The sequence below is a fragment of the Anoplophora glabripennis genome, unplaced genomic scaffold (assembly GCF_000390285.2).
Source record: "Anoplophora glabripennis isolate ALB-LARVAE unplaced genomic scaffold, Agla_2.0 scaffold503, whole genome shotgun sequence".
Lineage (NCBI taxonomy): Eukaryota > Metazoa > Arthropoda > Insecta > Coleoptera > Cerambycidae > Anoplophora > Anoplophora glabripennis.
The window spans coordinates 106,576-129,951 of NW_019416593.1; the positions used below are offsets into that span (position 1 = coordinate 106,576).

Genomic DNA, 23,376 nt, shown 5'->3' on the forward strand with positions numbered 1-23,376 from the left:
ATAAAGGTGATGTGTATATTTGTATATAGTAGGTACATAGTTAGTAAATGTTAGAAATGTGGGTGAGTTTTATTATTTTGTGTGCCTAGTTTTCATTTCACATTTGCTACAGATCTAAAAATTATTTACCTAGTTTTGAGTACAAAGCTACTGACAAAGTCCAGGGTGTTCCAAAATTGAAAGTATACACACAGGTTTTATAAAATTAAAAATAATCATGTAAGGTGTAACGTTTGTTTCTAAAGTGGAAGCGAATGAAGAAGAAAAATCAAGCGCTAAAATTTTACTGTTTTTTTTTCACTGTATAATCTGATTTATTCTGTGACAATACCTAATATTTGCTATAAGAAATTAAAAACGTAATAAAATTTGGCAAAAGAATTTTTTTCCATGGTAAAAAATGTAACAGTTTTACACCTGTTAATAGAGAAAAAAGTCGAACAGTTTTTCTGTCACTGAAAATAGTAGGTATATTTTACAAGAGATGAAAATGCCACTTAACACAGACATTTTTGTTTTCTTCTTAAGATACGAAATTAGAAAATGTGTCACTTTCACATCGACTACGAGACTACGAGAAAAATTTTTCCAAATAAATTCATTAACTATTTTACTACTTTTTAAAAATATTACATACATAGGTACCTTCCGAGTAGGTTGTAATTTTTTCTGAAACTGTTAGCTGCTGTTTAGACTGTATATTTAAGAAAGCTACCATTAAGTATTTTAAAAATTCTTCTTATATACATCTGGATATTCCGTTTGGGATACCCTATAGTTTTTAAAATCAGTTTCGTGCTCTACTCTCAAGATGGCGGTAGGATTATACAGGACGAAAGACAAAATTTAGTTAATTAAATTTACATTTACATTTACAAATATACAAAATTGATGTCATCTAGGCGAAGCTTAGAAAATCGAAGCAATTTTGTTAAAAATCAACTTACAAATTACCATAATCATAACCTAAATGTTTACTAACCTTTTCCATCCACTTTATAGATAGTTTCGACTCGGCCCTGCAGATAAAAAAGGTACAGGTTTACAGGTAAGTACAGAAGACGCAATAAACCACTTCAAAATCAGAACACAACACATTAAAATTCAGCAAAATACACTAGTTCTTTTTTAACAAACCACCTATAACAATTACATAAACGTAATTGTCGCGTACGTACAGTTTTTGTTACAAAATTAATGTTTAGAATTATTAAGACTACTATGACTACTATTTATATAACTATAAAATTAAAATTACGGAACAAAACACACCAAGATGCGACATACGCTTCTAAACGTTGTTTTGTCAAGTTTTATCACGGCGAACTTATCTAGGGTTTACCGCAACATTTTTGTTACGGCGTGCACTTTTTTGACGAACACGGGTTTTTTGCGTACCGATAACTACGTTATGTTTTATTCAAAACTGTTGAACAAAAATAACACATTTCAAGTAAGAAATGAAGTCCTTAGTAACCGAAATTCGAACATTTGAAAATTCGGGATGAATTTGATTGAAAATGGATGTTTGGGACGTAACCACCAATAGCGACCCGTGTATATTCGGTTGTATAAGTTGACATTTTTATTTCAAATTGTAGGAATTTTACCTACCTTTCATGAGAGTGAAGGTCTCTGGAAAAAGTATATTCATGTCCATGGTGTAGTTATAGGGTCAAAATATCCCCTATGTCCAATGTCACTTCTTATTTTTTTATAGTGATGGGAATAATCAGGATATTTTCATAATCGAGATATTAGTAACATCGAGTATTTCATAATCGAAATAATAATTCGAGATATATGTATAATCGAATTTATTTAGGTATTAAATTAACAATTAACAACGTATATAATATGAACTATGAAAAAAAATCGAGTTATTTAATCGAATTTGTAATATGCCACGATTATTGAGTATTATGTTATGATTTATGAATTAATGAATGTTATGGTTATGTAGTATGTACCTATGGCTTTTCGGCGCCGGCGTTTTCAGATTGTACAATCGTCCGATATATTTTATTTGAATTGTATTGGGAAGACAATAAGAGAGATGAAACGGTGTGCGACTTCAACTACTAAATTATCTCGAGATATTTAAAAAAAAATCATCGAAATAATTGGATTACTTCGATCATCGAATTATTCGAATTATTTATATTTTGTTACTGAATGTTACGAATATTACAGTAAAATTAACTAACAATTTGGTTTCGCCTTTTTTTTAATTTTTGTCAGTCACTAGAGGATATTAAACTCAATATTAAAGAATCTACAAATTAAAAGAATACCATGCCTATTTTCAGCTATTACTATAATTATCATTTGGATATTGCACCATTTTTTATAATCAAAACAAGATTTCTCAAGAGTGATAATAAATCGTTTTCTAATTTCTATTTGTAGTGCTTCCTTATTTTTTCATTCCGCGATGTGTTCACAACACGTCAATCAAAAGTCTCAATGGGCACGAAGCTCTAAAACCACACATGACCGCGATCCTTCAAACCCTCAACGAGTAAGTCTGCTTCATAGCTTTGGACATCTTAACATCGAAAAGTCATGTGTAGTTCAGGTTTGGTAATGATTTATGTCGCTGTGGGATGAAAAATGATTTCACAACCCGTAACATGTGCAAAGCCGTGTGATAGGCTTTGGAAGGAGTTGGGGGCGCAGATATGAATCGGGGGTCGTAAGGTCGTGTGTAGTAATGATTTAAGGCGCTGTGAGATGGAATATGCTTTCACAACCCGTAAGATGTCCAAAGCTATGAAGCTGACGTTAGAAGGGGGTGGGTTTGTGGGGTCTGGTGGGCTGGGCGTTTACTCGTTGAGGGTTCCAAGGGTCGCAGTCGTGTGTAGTGACGATTTTAGTTGATGTGGAAAAAATACATAATCAAATGTAAGCAGTAAAAAGTAAAGTAAAAAGTAAAAAGTTGTAAGGTGGGCTTTGGGGAGATGAAAGGTTAAAGGATGGGGTTGTATTATGAGGGTCACTGAGGGATAATATACAGTTTCACAACTCATAAGATGTGCAAAGTCATTTGGCAGGCTTTGGAAGGGGTTGTATTTAAGGGGTTGGGGTGGGGGTATAATTCAGAGGCCGAAGGGGCTTGTGGTTTCGATCGCTGTGAGATAAAATACATCATCAAATGGTTTCATAACCTGAAAGACCGCGGTAAAACCATACCGTGCAGGCTTTGGTAGGGGGTGGTATTGGGAGGTTTGGGGGTGGGGTATAATTATGGGGATTTTGAAGTCGTGTGAGGTGATGGACTAAGTGGCTGTAGGCTGAAATGTACGATCAAATGGGTTCACAACTAGTAAGAAATAATAAGCTACATGGCTGGCTTTGGTAGGTGCGAAAGCGGGAGAGGGGGGAGGGAGTGGTAGAGGATGAAAGGCTCGAGCCTAGTGATGGTGTGGGTACAGCTAGAGATCCCACTACAGTAGTAAAATATTTCGGTTAGGCAATCTACCAATATAGCTTGTTACATGCTTTCCCGACCTTTGGGGGTGGTTTTGGGGGGTTGGGTTTTAGTTTCGCAGATTCAAAAAAAAAATGGCCGAAACCCATTTTCCATAAGAAACGTGCTTGGTCCTTTCCGCTGAGGTTCGTAAGAAGCCACCAACGTGCTGCAAAAAATAGGAAATTCACCGTAGTTTTGAATCTCGGAAACTGAAAAGTTTTCCAAATATTACGGAATTCTAACCAGGGAATGGCAAGACAAAGCCAAATTACCACATTAGGCTATAGGATAGGATAGGCCAATTGTCCAAACTTACGGTGGACATCATTGCAGGACCGCTGCGGACACATCAAGGACTGTGATTGAACGTCGACCCAGACTACTACAAGTAATTGATTTTTGTGTGATTAGTCTACATCAAGGCCGATAATAGAATAGAAGGAATACAAGATAGGGTAGTTATTTTCTGCAATATCAACAGTTAGAAATCTTGTCTGTGGGATTAGATATCTTTTGCATATCTAAATTTCTAGTATTAAAGAATTTGTTTGATACTTTTACAATAGCGTAAAATTATTCTTGCCTAAATCTTACACTGAAAAAAAAACTGCTTGCCACTGAGAAAATCTACAAAACTGATTAGTTCAAATGATTCAATTATCAGATCCTATTAAATATAAAATTTAAGCTTCGTATTACATCTAAACCGATTTTCTAATGCAATCGAGAAAGAACACAAGAGGCGTAGAGCAACACGTGGGTAATGAAAGAAACCCTGAACAAAACACATTTATTTCATATTTTATCGTGTATACAAATCATGAATGTAACATTATTGCTAACATCAAACATACAGTATTTCTTACAGTTAAGTACAATTCTTCCGTAAGTAATAAAATAATAAGTAATCATTTCAAATACACATCACTTAATAGCGTTTCATAAAAAAAGAAAACAATCTTACTTATATACAATAAGTTTGATTTTTCTGGACAGATTTGCAATATATTACAATACATTTTTGCTGGAGGGAATGTTTTTTAGAACACCGTATGCGCTGCATCTCGGCGGACGTTGCGCATACCGTGTCGAAAAAGTGCGCCGAATGGCCTTAACAATTGCTGGCGTCGGATGTGCAAGCCGTAAGCAACACTACAGTGCTTAGAAACTTACATTATCGAAAAAGCCAGCAGAAGATTGACTTTTACCTTTGGGCGCGCGCTCTCAGGTTCATTTTTTGCTACAGACTTATTCAAACTGTATTACATGGTACTGTAAATCACAAAACGCCATCGAATCCTGAAGATGGCTGCAAAGATATGGCCGAAACACCAATGACTATATTTCTAAGCTGATTCCGCCTACATAAAATAAATGTTTGAATTAATAAAATCCACCATAAAAACCTCGTTAATTTCTTCAATACTTCTTCAATCAGTATATTTCAAAAACCAAGAGATGTTTTGTAAAAATTGCTGTGTAGTGCACATAAATTGCTTCAATTTCGAGTACAGATGGCATTTTCTTTATAGTGGTATAAATAGTGGTTGGATCGAAAATAATTTTTCGATTTTGGAAAAATCATTAAATTATGAGCAACTATTGCAATACAAACATTTTTACAAACATATTTAATCCTAAAAGGATTTTTTTTAAGTTCCAAAGCACCAATAATAACCCAAAATAAACTTTGGAAAAGTTATAATCACTTTTGTGAAAAAGTACTTACAAATTTGAATATTTGGGACACTGGATGTTTTGTCAAAATTGTTTATATGAGTAGTGTACAAATTTAAATAATATTGTGTCGGAAAATGTCGGCAATCTCCATTAAAAAATTCCCATAAATTTTCTAAAAACAATTAAATATGCTCCGGAGCCAGTACTGCCAACCATAAATTATGAAAAGTCATTAGGGCATTATAAAAATTAACAACAACAACATATAATCAAAACAAAAAAATGTTTTGGAATAAATTGAATAAATTTGATAAACTTTTATCATTTTTGCACAAAAAATGTGTTGAAAACAAAATTAAACATGACTAAAAGTGTTTCATGAAGTGGAAATGTCACTACATTTTGAATCAGACCTGAAGTCCACTATAGACTGCGGATTTCCACTATGGTTGGCAACACTGAGCAAAACATGTAAGTATCGTACTTTCGATGTTCTAGTTTTTCAAGTGGACCATCAGTTTCCAAAGTTCCCGTATTCGAGAAAATATCATTTATATTCAGAATCGTCACCTACGTGCAACACACAACATTTTTTATAGAATTTAACTGTGTTTACGAGATATCGACCAGGGGAGTTTTACATTGAAACACTCTGTACATATAATTTTAACCAAAAACAGAGTAATGTATCCAAAATTATTTCTAAAAGTTTGTACCAAAAATTGTCAAAAAAGATTGAAGGAATTTTAGTCCTTTGGATAAAACGTTCTGAGAATTAAAACGATAACGATACAAAAAAGCTCAAAGAGGATTAACGTGGAAAATTTTATTTCTTCCAATTTCAAGGACATCCCTTCACGTCCTTTACGATTAACCGTGGAGATGAATCGTTTAAAATACAGAGCAATTCCTGTCAAAATGACAAGAGAGCGGGCGCCCAACCCTTAATACATACTCGTTACAAGCTACAAAAACAAGGTTATAATAATAATATACACTATCTGAAAAATGTCAAACATTACCGCAATATTTAAAATCCGTAATGTAAAATACTTTCACTAATAACGCAATAAGAACTGAGACGTATCTACACCTACCCGAACAAGGTAAAGGGGTGGAACTCGAGGCTCCACGCCCCGTTATCGGTCATAAAATTATTGCACAACAAAAATCAATCATTAACATTAAGGATTAAGTAAACACCATAAAAACCATAAAATATATGAACAATTAAGTACAATAGGTAATTAAGTACTAGTTTTTTTTTTATTTAAGTTAGAAGCGGAACGAAATTTACCCCCCTCGAAGTGGTTTCTAGTAACGTTGCTGGAACTCGTGGTGCCATCTATTGAAATCAATGTGGAAAACGACTATCGATCCTAGGGCTAGCCCTGCTAGTAAGAACCTGCAGGACACAACGAAGTGGTTTTATTTCAGTTTTTCTTGTAATTTATTTAGTCGGGCAAGTTTTTAAAATTATCAATGGAAAAAAAGTATTTATTAAAATTTCAATAAAACTTTTTTATTGCATGTTAAAAATAAGTTAACTTCATATTTTTTTATTCGATATATTTCTTGACCTAATAATCCAGACTAAGAAAGAATTAAAAAAGTAACAACTGAAATTCACCAAAAAAATTATATTTTCAAGATCATTTTAGACTAAGAAAGGAAATTGTTGAGATGTACAGGGTGTTTGTAAATAAGCGCGAAATATTTTAGGAGGTGATTGCCGAAGTTAATTTGTGAAAAAAGTTCGTATAAACGTAGGTCGAAATATGCTTCATTTACGAGAAACTGTTTAAATTTTAATTTTTTATTTGTGTTTTTATTAAATATTTCAGACTTTTAAAGATAATGACGCGAAATTTGAAAAACGGGATAAATGTGCATTTTTTGGGGTGATCCGAATATTTCTACTTGCACCTTTAAATAAAAGATTAACAAAACCTATAATAAAATATTGTTATATTTTTCCCCTCAAAAACGGTGTATCCTACGAAAAAATTGAAGAGACCAATTTCATTCAGAATTGATGGTGGATGTCTAAAAAAATATCAAAACGGGAAAAATCAGTGGCGTACCATTTTTTTTATTAAAAAAAAGTTGTGGCATTGTGGCAAAAAATGCACATTTATTCCTCCAAAGCGTTTTTCAAATTTCGAGTAAATATCTTTAAAAGTTTTTGAAATAAATTAATAAAAATAAATAAATAATTAACATTTAAACACTGTATCTCGGAAATGAAGCATATTTCGATCTACATTTATATGAACTTTTTTTCACAAAATAACTTCGGCAAACACCCCCTAAAATATTTCACACTTATTTACAACCACCATATTGAAATGAAATTAATGTCTGAAGTTGATTTTTATAGCTTAGTTTTATTTTTCATTATTTGTCAAAATAGTGAAATTAGAAAATGATTGCGTTTTATAATCGAATCACTGAAGTTTTATCAAACGCATCAATGACGTCATTTCCGATTCAGTGCACTAATTCATCGAACTTTTCCTGCTAAATTTAAAGACTTGGCCATTGTTAGTAGGAGAGGTTTATAAACTTTCTCTGTTGCCGTTCCCGTTACCAAGAAAATGTACCTACACAAGCATTTATCAATAATCGTTTCCGTGTTTTCTAAATAATTTCCGAGGTACTGGCAATGGAAAATGATTGTTAACTCGGCATTTATTGGGAATCTGTTATCAAATAAAGTAAGCAACACAGGAGAGAATTTTTTTTAATTAATTTTTTTAAAAATTGAGTACCAGGAGAGGAGATTTGAAAATTCAATATATGTCTATTACAATGTTAAATCAAAATAAATTGACTCTAATAAAGCTTTTTTGACCCCCATTCAGAATTACGGCCTCTATATAAAAAAATTAATATTGTTTTCCATAAAAAAATTTAGTCAATATTAATATTTAACAATATAAACGCATTTAGGCAATGCTGATAAATTATTGTATAAAATACAGGGTGATTCACAACTTACCCAAAAATATTTTTAAAAAAATTAGTAAAATCCTGTTTCTGAGAAAAAAATTATTGAAGTTGTAGTACTTTCAAGCATTACATTGCTGGACAACTGTAGTCTCTAGATTCACGTAGCCCCAGCGAATCCGAATACTGAAATTCGATTTTATAATCGTCGTTGCAATAATGTTTACAATAGTTTTTTAGTAGTTAGTGTCAAAAATGGCTTGCGTATATAGCAACTCGGAGTTGATGGATATCTTTTTAATTTATGGTGAAGCAAGACAATATTTGTGTTAGTTCGTAGAAATTAAGTAAGATGAGCCCAAATGTGTTTACATCTCGGTGGACAAAATTTTGAACAGTTGTTGTAACATCAGGTATGTCAATTTATTTTATTAAGTAAAACCACAAATGAATGTGATTAATTAATAATAACAATAGCGGCAAAAGCAGTTGAATTTGCTGATGTGTCATAAAATTCTATTTATTTCTTTTCTTGCGAAAATCTTTCAAGTTTTTGTACATTTTTTATTACACTTCACCTTGTGTAAGGTCGCGTTTTACAGTGGACCAGTTTCCAGTGCCATGCAGAAGTGTATTTTTAAATCATTTTTGAACTGCCCTTTTTGATTTTTATTTACAAAATTGTATTTGCAAGAGTCCCCTGTACAACAACTTTTTTTTTTTGATAAGTTCTAAATCACCCTGTACATTTATATTCTAATAATCTCATTAAAAAAAATAATAATAAATGTTCAAAATAGTCATATAACAATGTAATAGTAAAATAAATAATTCTATAAAAATTTATTTCTATTCTATCACGTGATAAAGTCTCTTTAATTTAAAAATTTCTTGCTTATTTTAATAGAATTTGAAATTTGGCAGATATTGAAAAATACAATTGCTTTTATCTGCATCATTTGATGTTATTTTTTTTAAACATAAGTAATTGACAAAATCAATTAATAAAAAATTTTCCCCTATGATGCATTCTTTATTGATGACGCTGTATGCCAAAAACGTAAATTAAAATTTCTACTCACTTTTGATCATGTGATAACGCAAGAGACCTAACGCTACTATCACACGCTGGAAAGGCATATAACAAAGCTAAATTGAACGTCCTCCATACTTCCACGATGCCCTTGTCGCCGCCCGTCATCAAGTACTCGCCATCCCGACTAAGTAATAGGCACTGAAATCGTTAAAAAAACATTTGAATAGATCGCCAAACACACACAGTACGTTACACAAATATCGTTGCAATTGTTAAACTCACCTGTAAATTATCATTGTGGGACTCATGTCTGAGACGTTTCCCGTTTATTGTGAACGCTGCGATATTTCCCTTCTCGTAGTTCACTACGATCACACCTTCCCGAGACATTGCTATGTTTTCAGGGGAATTGAATCCGTTGGGTGGGTCCAGCGATCTCAGCAGATCTCCGAACGTCGTGTGTACCAATACGGGACCATCTACAAGAAGATAATAGAAAATCATTATCTTCAACGTTCTAAATAAAGGCATTAGTTCAATTTCTAGTTTGCTGCATTAACACTGATTGATATTACAAAGACGACGTGATCTAGCTGATTATGGTCAAACCACTCTTAAACAAGAAAAAATATACATACTGTATGATCCAGACACAACCAGTCCTAATTCAGCAGAGATAACCACACTCGAGACAGGCTGTTCGTGTCCTGTTAGGGTAGCTCTAGGTGTCGGCACTTCTCCTTCACCAACAATAGTCTGAGTCCTAGCATTCCAGTGCCACAGCAAAACGGTACAATCCGCGGAACCGGACGCTATGTAGCAATCGGAGGTTATGTTGCACTCGGATCTGGACAGACAGGTGACCACTCCGTAATGCCCGAAGATGATCTGAACTATCTTGGCGGTTTCGGTGGAGAAAACCCTAAAGCTGTTGTCCCAAAAGCCGCAGGATATAAGGAATTTGCTGTCCACGGTAGTCACAAAGCAGTTGGAGCGGATCTTCAGGTTTTGGCTGAAGTTGTCGCCCAGGTGTCGCCTCTGCATCTGGTTTTGAGCACTGCTGTTGTTGGTTTGAGCTAAAAATTGGAACAATAAAAATCGTTCAATAAAACATAAATATGATGTTTATATAAAAATATAGGTACAAATTCGGTTTGAAGGACCAAATAAGATAAAGCCTTAAGATGGCTCAATGTAAGTATAGTGTTAAATCACTATACCTGTATTAAATAAAGACTTACAAAGAACAGCATCCATAGACAGTGGCAAATTAGAAGTGGCTGTCTGCGTTGTTTCAGCATAAATAGGTGATTGCGCTACGGCTGCGTATGTAGAGTTCCATTTATTTACAGCGAATTGTTGGTGCATCGTTACTGTTACTACAGATGGATTTGGCAGTTGAGGGTAAGTATTGGCAGAAATGTGAACGATGGGACTGTTAGATAGAAATTTCATGGTCATACAGACGTCATCAGGTATGCTGGCGAACATCATCGGAGACTGAAAATATATATAAAAAAAGCAAATTGTGAATAAGAGAAACCCAATTATAAACAATATAATAACATTACCAAATGCATTGCTGAGCTTCTGGGAGGATGAGGCTCCATCAACAACTGTGATGGAGTTTGACCGAAGTTCCTGATCTGGTTTTCGATGGCCTCGCGCATCAGTTTGTCTTGAATGGAATCCAAGTCGACGCTACCCTCATAAGTCAAATAATAGAAGCAATTCGTGGCCCTTATCGCCTCGGGACCCTTTTGCTTGTAGCCAAAAATCAAATCTATCCACTGATGCAGCTGGCAGGACACGAATTCGGATTCCAGGGCCATCCTGTTAATCCTCACGAATTCTTCTGGGGAACTAGCCCAAGGAGGAAGGTCTACGTCTCCTATGGGTTTCCCATCTTCGTTCAAGCCCAGTCTGTACCGGTTAGCGTTGACGAACATTTCCGGGAGGAAGTAGAACTCGGGGATCAGTTCTTTTACGTCCGAGGTGTCTCTTTGACAGTTCTTCCAGGATAAGGACACCGAAGAGAAGAGCCTGTTTGGATAGTCAAATTTACCACCTTGCAGGGCCAAGAACATCGTCGTGAAAGGTTCCTGCAAATGATTTCATAAATTGATGATACATCCGGTTCGAAGGATCAATATTGTTACTTTTCCTTTAAAATTATAAATAATAAAATGTGTTGTTTATTTCAAAGCAGTAATAGTGATAATTTGCATTTGCTTACTATTCTTATCAGCCAGTTGAAGACGAACGCGGAGGTGGAGTAATGGGTGCCATAATGGAAGGGCGGGATACTTTCGTGTTCCCAAGTGGAGTATCTCTCTTCGAAGTAGGCTCTCCTGCTGGGATTTAGGGCGCCTATGGGCTTAGAGAGATCTCTATAATTGCTAGGTTGGCTGAGATCTAAATCTTTGGAGTCGTAGTTGGTCAGTACCCAAGGGAAAACTGGGTACTGGTTCAGGTCATTGTAGGTCCGACCTAAAATAAGTTTATGTTGAAAAATCAACAAAATGCAGTGCTTCTTATACGATTTTTTATAGGAAAAAAATATAAAAAAGGTGTACAAGAGAGAATTAAATTTAAGGCAAAAATAATACTAACACCTTCCTTGCTTTTGGGGAGGTGATATGTTTTAGAGGATAAAAATAAAGATAAATATACAGGGTGTTTCAAAATATATCAAGGTGTGGCGCCTTACCAGAAAATAATACACGTAAGTTCGTTTGTTCTTTGTAACATACAACATATTAAAATTTCTTTATACTTTCGATTTTTTTTTTATTTCACAAGCCAGTGAATATTCATTATCACTATCAAAAGAAGCACTAAGTATAGAGAATATTCTCTAAGAATGAAATACATCTTAATGGGAGATATCTAAGACCAATATGGGGTAAATCAGAAAAATGTTGGCGATATTTCGAAAATGATTTGACCAATCAAATTTCAACAGATTATTTTGACCTTATTGGTAGATGTTGCTAGTTACAATTATTGGATTATCTTAAATTTTTGTCTTTCTCATATACCTAGATTGCATAAAAAATAACTTTAAAAAACTTTAACAGGGGGTGAAGCAAGTTCATGAACAAAACTATTTTATATCTAGTTGGAAATGTTATTGGGTATATAACTTGGCTGGTAAAATTCTTTTCAAAACATTGCAGAAAGGAAAGAAGTACAGTCGATCGAGAATTCATTGAAAATTATGAATAAAAACGCCCCCCTTAAGTATTACCTTATTTTTTATGAATACCAACCTGTATGTTCGAGAAACAAGTTTTTTAAAATATCATTTCATCAATCTAACGAAAATATTTTCATTTTTATAATAGAAACCAATACATTTTCACGATTTTCGGGAATGTCCCGTGTAAAATCCAACATGCATTCGATATTTCACGATGAAAACATCAGTAAATAAAAAAAGGCCCCGTAATGAAACCAAACTATTCCAAATGTTAATTAATTATCCCATTAGTTTGAGTTACGGCGCCGTACGCGACTGCACGCCGTTACGAATGTGCGCTATTCCCGCGATCCCGCAGGAGGGGAGACGCCGGGCGTCGCGGCGCATCCCGAGGGCGCGCCGCCGAAGCGGGAGCGACGGACGCAGAACGTCAACACGAATTAGGCGCCACCTCAGTCATGCGGGTGGAGGATTACTTTGCCGTTTCGCTCCCCTTCGGTCTCTGGATGGCATTAAAGCCCCGGTAGGGGAGGGAGAATGCATTTGGGAATTCTCCGGGATATTCTGGTGGCGATGTCGCGGTAATGGTACAGAAACAATGTGATATGACAGTTTTCGGATGTATGTATATTTTGCTCCAGTTCAATTTTATTTAAATAGGAAAATAAATTGTCCATTATTCTATGAAACTATTTTCAACGTTAATCTGATTCGACACTTAAGCTAGTTTAAAAACTGTGACCTAACTGAGGAAGAAGGAAATGGCATAACACACTTTCAATATCTTTAAAACCTTTCTTAAATCCCAACGATTAAACATCACGTACATGTCATCGCGCCATGTCAACCATGTGTCTATCGAATAACAACTTACTGTTCAATATGACTTCGAGATTCTTGACACTAAAAACAGTTTTCAACAACATTGGAACCTATAGTAAGTTGTATTGAAATGCAAATCTATTTCGAGTATCATAACTTTTATTAATTATTAAGTGATTAATCTTACAAAAATTATCTCATCTATTGTCAACCAAATTTGGACAGGACATAGTTAACAAAGAACGAAATATCGCGTTACTGTTAAAAATGTTGTCATCGCCGTTCTTGATGGTGAAAATTTGAGATATTTGGAATTATTCAATTTTCGTGGCTGAAAATATATATAGGTAGGTACTGAATACTGAAAACCCAGGGAGATGCACTAACCAAATTGAAACAGGACATAGCTACTACAATGCAAAATATCGCCTAACTGAATAGAATCTAGTGATACATTTCAGCAATTACAGCCGATAAAAGAGAGTGTGATGTTTTAATGTAATCTTCATCTTATAAGTGATTTTTAATTTTACTGAAATTTAATTACCAACATGAAGGAAATTACTGTTCCGAACAAAATTACTGGTCACGTGGCTTGTAATCATTTATGAAGGTTTTGTTTATTGTTTATGTACATTAAAAAGAGCAACGGAGCAACATGGTTTCCCTGTGGAACACCAGCCTATTTCAGAGCTACAATTCACAAGCACTGGGGTTGATTAATCATAAGTGAATCCACCCTGTAGATTTAATAAAGCGACTTTAATCCCTCTCATTTCAACTATTTCGTCGAATTCTTATGAATTCTAAGTTACGTTTATTTTAAAAACTGTGGATTCCTCAGTTGTGGAAACAAGTTAAATAACTCTTCCTGAAAAACGTCCATAGTAAATAACCAGCAGCACTACAAATTAGTTACCAACTGCTAGCAGCAAATTACCCCCATCACCATAAAGATAGAGCGGCTCAAACCGCGCGTTACAAAAATTGAAAACCGAACCTAATTATAGCCGTGAAATTTTAAGACGTCATAAATCCGGCCGAACACGAGCTCTTAATCTTCGCCAGCGTAAAACTAAATAAACCGCTAATCTCCGGCATTAAAAGTGACGTGCGTCGCTACGCCGGCCGCCGAGCGACGTCGCTCCAAAATTAGAGACGCGGGACGGTAAGCGTGATGTATATGTTTTTAATTTGGAGCCAGCCCTCTGACAACAGCTAATTTCGCGTGCGACGTCCCACAAAAAATGTCCACATGTGGGATGGTTTCCTCCTTACCGAGAAATGCCTCGATTTCGCCTAATTAGATGGGACTGGGGTATTTTCGTACACCTTTAATCTGAAAGTTCGCCGTAATTTATGGCGGCTTGATCGGAGAGCGGGGCTATTTCTGGCGGGTGCGAGAAGCAGTAATTTCGACCCCGAAAAGAAGTAATTGAGAGCAGAGTAAGACAGTAATTAAATAACTTATTTTCCTTTATAATATTACTAGTGTTACGGAAATTTTTTAGAATATTTTGAAAATTAACCGAGTTGAAGATGAGGGATAATTTTTAAAAATATTCGTGACCAAAAAAAAGATTCCCGGCATGATTTAAGCACGTATAGTATTCGGTAAGTAAATTTCACACCAAAATTGTGAATAAAATTAAAAATCAAACCAGACATTTTGAAGTCGAATCATTGTTATCGCGGTCGCGTTGATATTAGTTGGTGACGAACTTTCATCGAGATTGTTGCGTAGTGTTAGAATGTCTCGTTTCGGTAGAGCAGATCAAACAGTAATTTGAAAACATGTTCAAAATTTAATACCTACCAAAAATGTCTTAAATAAGCGTATGAAAATAGTTTATTCAGTTCATCAATGACGTACAGGACATATCAGTCTTTAACTGTTGACCAATTAGTGAATATTTTGGAAGATTGCGCTATCAGTATGAGAAATTATGAAAACTATAAAATTAAGTTCAGTCCATTTTTTGACGTAGCATTTGTGACCGCTAAAGCTCTTCTAAGAGCTATGCGAAGCAAATTACAGAATGATCCCTTAAAAAGAAAAGCCACCCCCTCATCATTAATGGTAATGAATATAAAATAATTATCGAGATTTGGAATGAAAATAGTACCCCAAACGGTTGACAGCCCAAATATTTTCATATTGCTTCTCGTTTCTCATGAATTATCATGGAGAGGAGAGGAAGGATTTTCAACTTGCATTCAATTTTTCAAAGAAAGAACTGATAATCTGGGAGGAAATCGAACAGGTCGCATTGAATATAACCCAATCTTCTCTAAAATTGCGCAAGGTGGTTTCAAAAGGATGGCAGATACTAATCAATTATAAATTCAAATCAATAATAATATCGAATATGTTTTAGAAATTAATAAAAAAAAGAAGTCACATTAAAAAACCAACAGATCGTTTTTAACTCCAAATCCAAACTGGAAAGAAACGAATTCAAGGGGCTGGATGGTCCAAAAACTGAGAATACTACATCTTTGTGGTTTAAAGCTTCAGTAAGTTTAATCATTACCAAAATATACATATAAGATAATAGAGATGCAAGTCATTATCTTAAACCAACCCACGATCGTTCATAATAACTATGTTTTCAATGTTACTTATAATTATCATAAGTAATTTTGTATTAATAATAATTTTTAATTTTCACAAGGATTTTTTTTTTAAAGTTTGATGTGCATATATGTATAATTTTGTTCCATTAATAATTATTAATTCCATACGAAAGAAAACTATCTGATGAAACAATCCTAAGTGTGGAGACAAAATGGTATATTTGTAATAGCTGTTTTACACGTGATTGGTCTTTGTCAAGGGTGATAATAGAACAGTAAGGATACAAGACTTTTCTCTGAATTATTACATTAGTTAACAATTTGAATATATCAGGTATGTCTGTTTGAATTAATTAATATCAACAATATCAGCAGTTAGGTGTCTTATCTGAGGGGTTAGAAATCTTTTGCATAACTAGATTTCTGGTATCGAAGAACCAAGAACATTGTTTGACTTCATCTAAAATTCTTAGATAAAATTTTTAAATTTCTTTAATTGTTTAGCATTTCTGATAATGAAACTAAAACTTTTATTAAATATAATATAATTAACATGAGGGATAAATGCTAATTCTGTGCATACATACAGGGTGGGCCACCAGTAACGCCTCGGACGGTAAGGACCAAACGGCAAATGTTATACAAACCTGCTTAGATGGGTATATGTAGACTGATTACGGCTACATTTTCAAAATATTTTGAAATATATAGGGTGTTCAGGAAAAGCGCACCATATCAAAGTTATGCATTTTTAAATGAAACACCCTGTATTTTACTACATTAAAGGTTCTGCATACCTAGGACTTATTGTTTGTGAGATATTTAAATTTTAGTGAAAATGGAGGCTTAGCGTAGAAATTTAATTGCAATAGAAAAATAATTTTAAGGAAGCAGCTTTAGAGTGTATTTTAGATCCTTGAAGTTATAAATTATTATATTTGTCGTCACTTAGTATTGTACATGGTGTTCAAAAAACTGCTGGCTACTTCTCTCAACTTTAAACAGCAATAACTTGGTTATTTTAAATGGGACACCCAGTATATTTTTACTCTGGAAGTTAGGTAATTTAAAACTCTTTCGAATTGTGTATAGGTTCCCTATACTTATCTCTAACGGTAATGGAGATATTTGTGCCGTTATATAAAATATTTTTGCTTAAAATATTTTATTTTAGTTGTATTAAACTAAGGAGGTTATAGGAAGTATTATTAGGTGATGTAAGGTTATGCTATTAGCAAACACAATGTTTAACACATCATAAACTTAAGCTTATCGTCCATTAACATTATTAACTAACAATAAGAATGAAAAATCGATATTATACAACCTGTATACAGTCAATAATCTTAATAAAATATAATTTTTTATTGCAATAATTAATTTTCATTTCCTCTTTCTTCTTAGACTTATATATCTATGGACTCACAATTATCCAGTGTGACTACAAACTTTGACTAAACAAATCCAAATTGAAATACAAAAATTTATATTTAAGAGCTTCTCGATATGATTTCTTCCAGGAAAATATTTCCTACTTCCAGTTCATTAGGGTTATAACGAAAATAACTGTCAAAATCCTTATTTCAAATGGTCCAGCTTTCATATTTTCGCAGATTCGGAAAAATCAGAAAATTTTTTATAAGTATAAACGTAGCATACTTTCAATATGTTATGCGAATCAGTAGAAAAAAAATATATAGTAAATTTTTCTGAGAGGCCATAAACGAATGGATATTTTAGAATTATTAGAGACTGGTGGCATGTGCCAAAAATATATATTGTAATTAGGTACAGGATAGAGTAGCTTATAAAACCAATGATTACAGTAGGTATAGTTCGCCATGAAACACTCTATATAGGTATAGCAATATTTCCTACCTGCTATGGTGTTGAGGAACATCAGATACTCGAAATTGGAGATCTCCCTCCTCTGCCATTTCTGCGTCATATTGGAGTTCCTCATGAGTTGTCTGGGGGACATCATACTTGCCCTTCTGGTCTGGGGGATACCGTATTTGATACCGACACCCACCCTAGGCAGGGCCTTGATCACCTTCTTCACGGTGGCTTGGTCGGGAAAAGCGAACATGATGGAAGCTGAATGGAATGAAAATGAAGTTTCGTTTTGATAAAAAGAGCGAAGGAATTTGAAAAATAAGCTTCACTGAGCTCAAGACTCAAACAGAAACATTATTTTTTTTAAATAGAATAACTGTTATGTGTAAGTTTTGACTAATAACATTATTTTATTTATTTTCAAAGCCGGAAAACATGTTAAAATATTTGTATACAGCAGTCGTATCATTTATAAACTCAAAGCATCACAGTGGTTCCAGTGTGGACCTTTGCAGTACACCAGAAATGTTTGTAAATCGATCGACTGCGAAAGGATTCTAATGTTTTTTCGAAAGATTAGGTTTTCTTTATGTATCTATTATTTAGTAATGACGCAAATGTTATTACTTACTTCTGCTCGCCAGGAAAATTTCGATGGCATTATTCTGTAATAGGTAACGTCTGGAAAAGATTGCTCTAACCTCTGAGAAATACCATTTTCCATGTAGATGGTCGCAATACTTCAATATCTGGAACAAGAGGAAGGATATTAATAAAATATTACACTACGATGGTCTGATAGAAATAAGGTGCTTTTTGATTTGAGGTTTGTAGTTATTTTATTCCCAACAATGAGAATAAAGAAAGTATCTTTGTATCTTATGTTTATATTTTCACACTGACAAAACTTGTGCTATTCAGTGCAAGGGTTTAATCGTTTATACCATCATTTATAAATTTTATTAAAGATAATTAAATTTTGTCAACAATTATAAAACGGGGCTCATTGTATCTACAGGGTGTGGCGTGTATAATCTATAAAAATTAAACTACAGCTTTCTGATGATATTTGTAATAAAAAACTCTTATACGCAAAAGTTCTATCTTCGCGTTTTTTTTTTTTGTAAATTAGAGTTCATTTGCTCAACGAAAATGAAGGCCGACCCTGTGTTATTTATTAAAAACTTTGGAAATGTTTTTATGCGACCCGAGATGCAACCTTATAATTTAAATAGCTATAATCTAATACTAGTAATACTAAAAGAAGGTTAGGTTACATTATCAAAAAATTTGTGCAGTCAATTGATTTTGTATTTGTATTGAATTCATTACTCACTTAATTAAAATATTAAGCATCGACCATCGGCCCATCAGTGTTAAAAAGTGAAAGATTCCAGACAAAAGTTTTTATTTTGTAATTCCACGATAGTGACAGTATAATTTTTATAAAGAAGTAAAAAATAAGAATAGCGTGCCGAATACATTAAAAACGAGATTCTTATTTCTTACTTTGCTTAATTTTTTACTTTGTGCACGAACTAGTTTTACTATTTCCGTGTCGATATGATGTTAATGTATGGTGCAGCAGGAGAAAATGCGCTCGTGGCGACTAAGTTGTACCGGGAACTATGGCCACAACGTCACCCCCCATGTGCAAATACAATCCTACAGTGCGTTCAGCGGCTTCGAGATACGGGAAGTATCATTCCTCGAGAAGAAGGACGTGGTCAGCAAGTTGAAGATGCAGTGTTGGAAAATCTTGACGAAGACCCCACAATTAGTACTTTATGACACGCACAGCAAGTAGGAACGTCATCTCGTACCGTACATCGCATCTTAAGGCGCCATGCCAGCTGTTGCACCCCTATGATCTGCAACGAGTTTGTTATCAACGAATGCATTTTTGCAGATGGTTTTTACGGCAATGTGCCAATCAAGTAGACTTTCCTGATGTTTGTGTAACAGATGAGGCGACATTTACCCGTGATGAAGTGAATTTCCATAATATGCACATATGGGCCGATGGAAATCCTCACGTGATTAGGGAAACTCATTTTCAACATCGGTAAATGTTTGGACTGGAATAATAGGCTATTTATTTGTAAGTCCCTATTTCTTTGAAGAACGATTAAATGGACCAACATATACCGATTTTTTTGGAGAACTCGTTGCCTGAATTATTGGACGATGTGGCATTATAAGTTCGGGCACGCATGTTTTAACTTCAAGATGGGGCTCCTCCATACAGTACTCGAGAAGTAAGGACGCTTTTGAATGAAATGTTTCCTCAGTGATGGATTGGACGCTTTGGTCCTGTGCCGTAACCACCTCGGTCACCCGATCTAACTCCAATGGACTTTTATCTTTGGAGTCACTTGAAGTCATTGGTTCACAATAATCCAATTGCTACGGTGGAAGAATTGCTAAACCGTATACTTGAAGCTGCTGACACAATTAGGGGAATACCTGGAATTTGGGAAAATATTCGCCAAAATTGGGTGCGTCGGTGCCATGCCTGTATCCGCGCTAATGGGGATCAATTTCAATATTTTCTCTAGAAATGGTAAGATTTATTTCATTTTGTTTCATATTTTAATGGAGTTTGTTTAGTGCACGCAGTTAGCAACTACAGATGCTTACGGATGTGGTTTTGTTTGCGAACTTTTGCAGTAACAACAATGCATTTAAGATAGTAATTACATACTATTAATTATTATAATAACAAAATATCAGTTTTTTTTAATATCTATTTTTCTTTGTTTGTACTTTTGCATTGAAAAATTCCCCAAAAATTGAGAAGTAGATATCTTTCTATCTTTCAAAGACGATTTGTTTACGCGGCTGGTCTACAGGACATAACTCATCGTATAGCAGACGGGCAATACCGTTCCAGAGAAAATATTTTGATCCATAATTGAACTTTAATTTACGAAAAAAAAAACGCAACAATAGAACTTTTTCGTATAAGACTTCTCTATTACAAATATCGTTAGGAAGCTGTAGTTTACTTTTTATATATTATACATGCCACACCCTGTATACCTAGTTGATTATGAAGTAAAAATAGTTTGCACAAATATGTTCTATACCTTTTTCGGATATTTTTCGTCATATGAGCGTAGAAATCATCACCTAAAAAACAGTATAGGTCCCATGCTTCATTTTCAAAATATGACCAGCGTTTTATGCTCTACAACGTTCAAAACTGAGGTGAAAAAACTTCAATTTTATTGGTAAACAGATAAATACTTCCAAACTTATATTTAAATAATAAAAAAAATTTGAACGAACATGTTAAATTTAATATAGGTCTCTTGTATTAAAAGTTAAAAGGACCTATTTTAAATCGTTTTATTTTATAATTTATCACATTCTTCGTACGAGAAACTGTGGAAAAATAAGCCAGCTACGACCACAATACTTTTAAAATTCCAACAGCGTTACTTCAAAAAGCGGATAGCGCATATACATTTCTGCCGTACATTGAAATTGTTGCTAGTTAAACAGTGATTTATCGCCGGCCAACATGGCGCAGGCCCGACTATACAAATGATGATTCGCGGCGGCGAACAGATCGATATTATCTGCAATCTCACGACTTTCACGACTCCTCCTACAACGGCTCGCGCGACGGCCATTTTACTTATAAAGCGGCCCGTCGGGCTCGAATTTCCCCATATAAATTTTAATTACCGCTTACCGGCGATACCGCGAGAGGAAAGGAGAAGGAAAACGCGCTTATTTTGTCGCATCCGCATCCATGTCGCTGGATTATAATTCGATTTCGTAAACGATACGAAAAATACCGGCGCATCCACCAAAAATTAGAAAATTGAAACGATAATTTTTGAAATTGTAGCGCCTTTGGTTTTCACATTGGAAATTGCGAATCCACACTTAAAAGTACACCATAGGAACTCCATTTTGTGTTCTAGAAATGCGTTCCTACACTTGCAATTGTACTCTCAATAATGTATCAATTTCTGTCCACATCCGATTGAGACAAATTTTCATTTTATTAGCATGAGTACAATTCAAACTTTATGACTGAAATTATTGCGGCAGAGGTGAGTAATTTTACTCAGATGTGAGTTTCTTGCAGCTGTCGAGTGAGTGACTTTTTACTATGAGCAGGTAAGAATAATTATTAAGACTTGACTTTGTCTTCATTATTTTTTGCTGTTTTTAATTGACTACGAAATGATTGAAAAAAATTCACTTATAAATGATTAATTTGGATATACAGGATGTTGAAATTAATTAGGTGCCATACAAGGTGTCCAGAAAATGGTCGGCTATAGATCTTGCAAAAAGGACGTCACAAATTTATATTGTTTTCTTCGGTAGTATTAATTCTTGAAGTTGAGAACTGAATATCCATTTTTCGGTATACACTGTAAATAAATCGGTCCGAGTGAAAGCAAAAAGGTACGAAGTGAATCCATTTACTGAAATTATCGAATTAATGTTGGGCATTTTAATAATTTTATACATTTTTGATAATATTTGAACTAAAACTGTTTCAGTAATAAAATTTTAGTTGTATTCATACTAATAGAAGAAAATTTCACTCAATCGGGAATGGACAGAAATGAATACATTATTGAGTGAAATTAAGTGAAAAAAGTCCAATTTTACTTACAGTGTAACTGTTTTGTTTCTTACTACATTATCTAAAGTTATTTGTACTAATGTAATCAATTTACCGACAGCCACTTTGGGGAACTGGAGCAAAACATCTTCGATAATCTTTTCCTCCAAACTTTTTACATTTTTTTTAAATCGGATTCTTTTAAGTTTATTATCGATAAAATGAACTATTTTTGACATAATCGCGATTAGTAGTGAAGAGATCATCCTATTTACGTCTCATATCAATAGTAGTATATATCGAAAAACGTTTGGTTGTTCCCAATAGTATTAAAATGTGACAAATTAAAGATAGCAAACATGTACATTTCTTTCACATAAAAAAACAAAAAATGTCTTAAAAGCAGATACAGATATAAAAAAGTAGGTTTATGAATTTTTATACGGGCCAAAACTGTCGAAGGTGCTCTTCCCCCGACCCCCTAAGGTAGCTACGTATATCAGTCGACTAGATTAGAAAATGTTTAAATTAAGATTTTACCCAAAAATGATCAAAATTTTATTAAAAATATATAGTTATAATGAAAAACCTATATTTTCTATCAAGTTTACGAATACTGCCGAAAAAAATTTACACTCTTCTGGTGTTATTATTAAAGAATCTACCCAAATCCGATTATTGCCTGCCATTTCCATGGACACCCTGTATATTTCATTTTTTTATTAACGGAATGGTTAATTTACAACACTTATTATTTGCATGTAACCTTTAATAAATGTAATATTAGTCTAATTTTACAGATATTGAAACTCATACCGCAATAAACTTAATTGAAACAGGCAGACAATAATCAAAAAGGAAGTAAAAATTCTTTAACCCAGGAAGGAATTTTAATCTAAACTCAAAATAAACTAAATTATTGTATTAAACACAATTTTCACCAGAACCTTGCACAGGCGTCCAGACAATACATGAGACGATCTTGAACAGGGTCATTCATAATATTTTGTCCCCCGGATTAAGTTTTTTATTGTTAGAGTTATAAAAAAATGTTAAATACAAAAGATGCACCATTTTTTATGAAGTTTTCGAAAATGATAGTAGAAAAACAAATGAAGTTCAAACAAAACGTCCGCACAGATGTTAACTATGTTAATTTAAATGTATATTTTTTCAATATTTGGATAGAACGTTCCCTGTCGAGCATAGTC

At 33.9% G+C, this 23,376-nt stretch overlaps 1 protein-coding gene across 1 annotated transcript in view; it reads right to left on the reverse strand.

Moving 5' to 3' along the window:
- Nucleotides 1-4,248: 4,248 nt before the first annotated feature.
- LOC108914826 (neurobeachin) overlaps nt 4,249-23,376 on the reverse strand; it is a 265,755-nt gene continuing 246,627 nt past the window's right edge. Inside the window, exons 27-35 of the mRNA XM_023455027.1 lie at nt 18,206-18,323; nt 17,617-17,835; nt 11,374-11,627; nt 10,709-11,239; nt 10,379-10,637; nt 9,776-10,213; nt 9,420-9,616; nt 9,184-9,335; nt 4,249-6,557 (exon numbers count right to left, since the gene is read on the reverse strand). Of these exons, the coding sequence (XP_023310795.1) occupies nt 6,467-6,557; nt 9,184-9,335; nt 9,420-9,616; nt 9,776-10,213; nt 10,379-10,637; nt 10,709-11,239; nt 11,374-11,627; nt 17,617-17,835; nt 18,206-18,323 (2,259 nt within the window). The 3' untranslated portion in view covers nt 4,249-6,466. The remainder of the gene's footprint in view (nt 6,558-9,183; nt 9,336-9,419; nt 9,617-9,775; nt 10,214-10,378; nt 10,638-10,708; nt 11,240-11,373; nt 11,628-17,616; nt 17,836-18,205; nt 18,324-23,376) is intronic.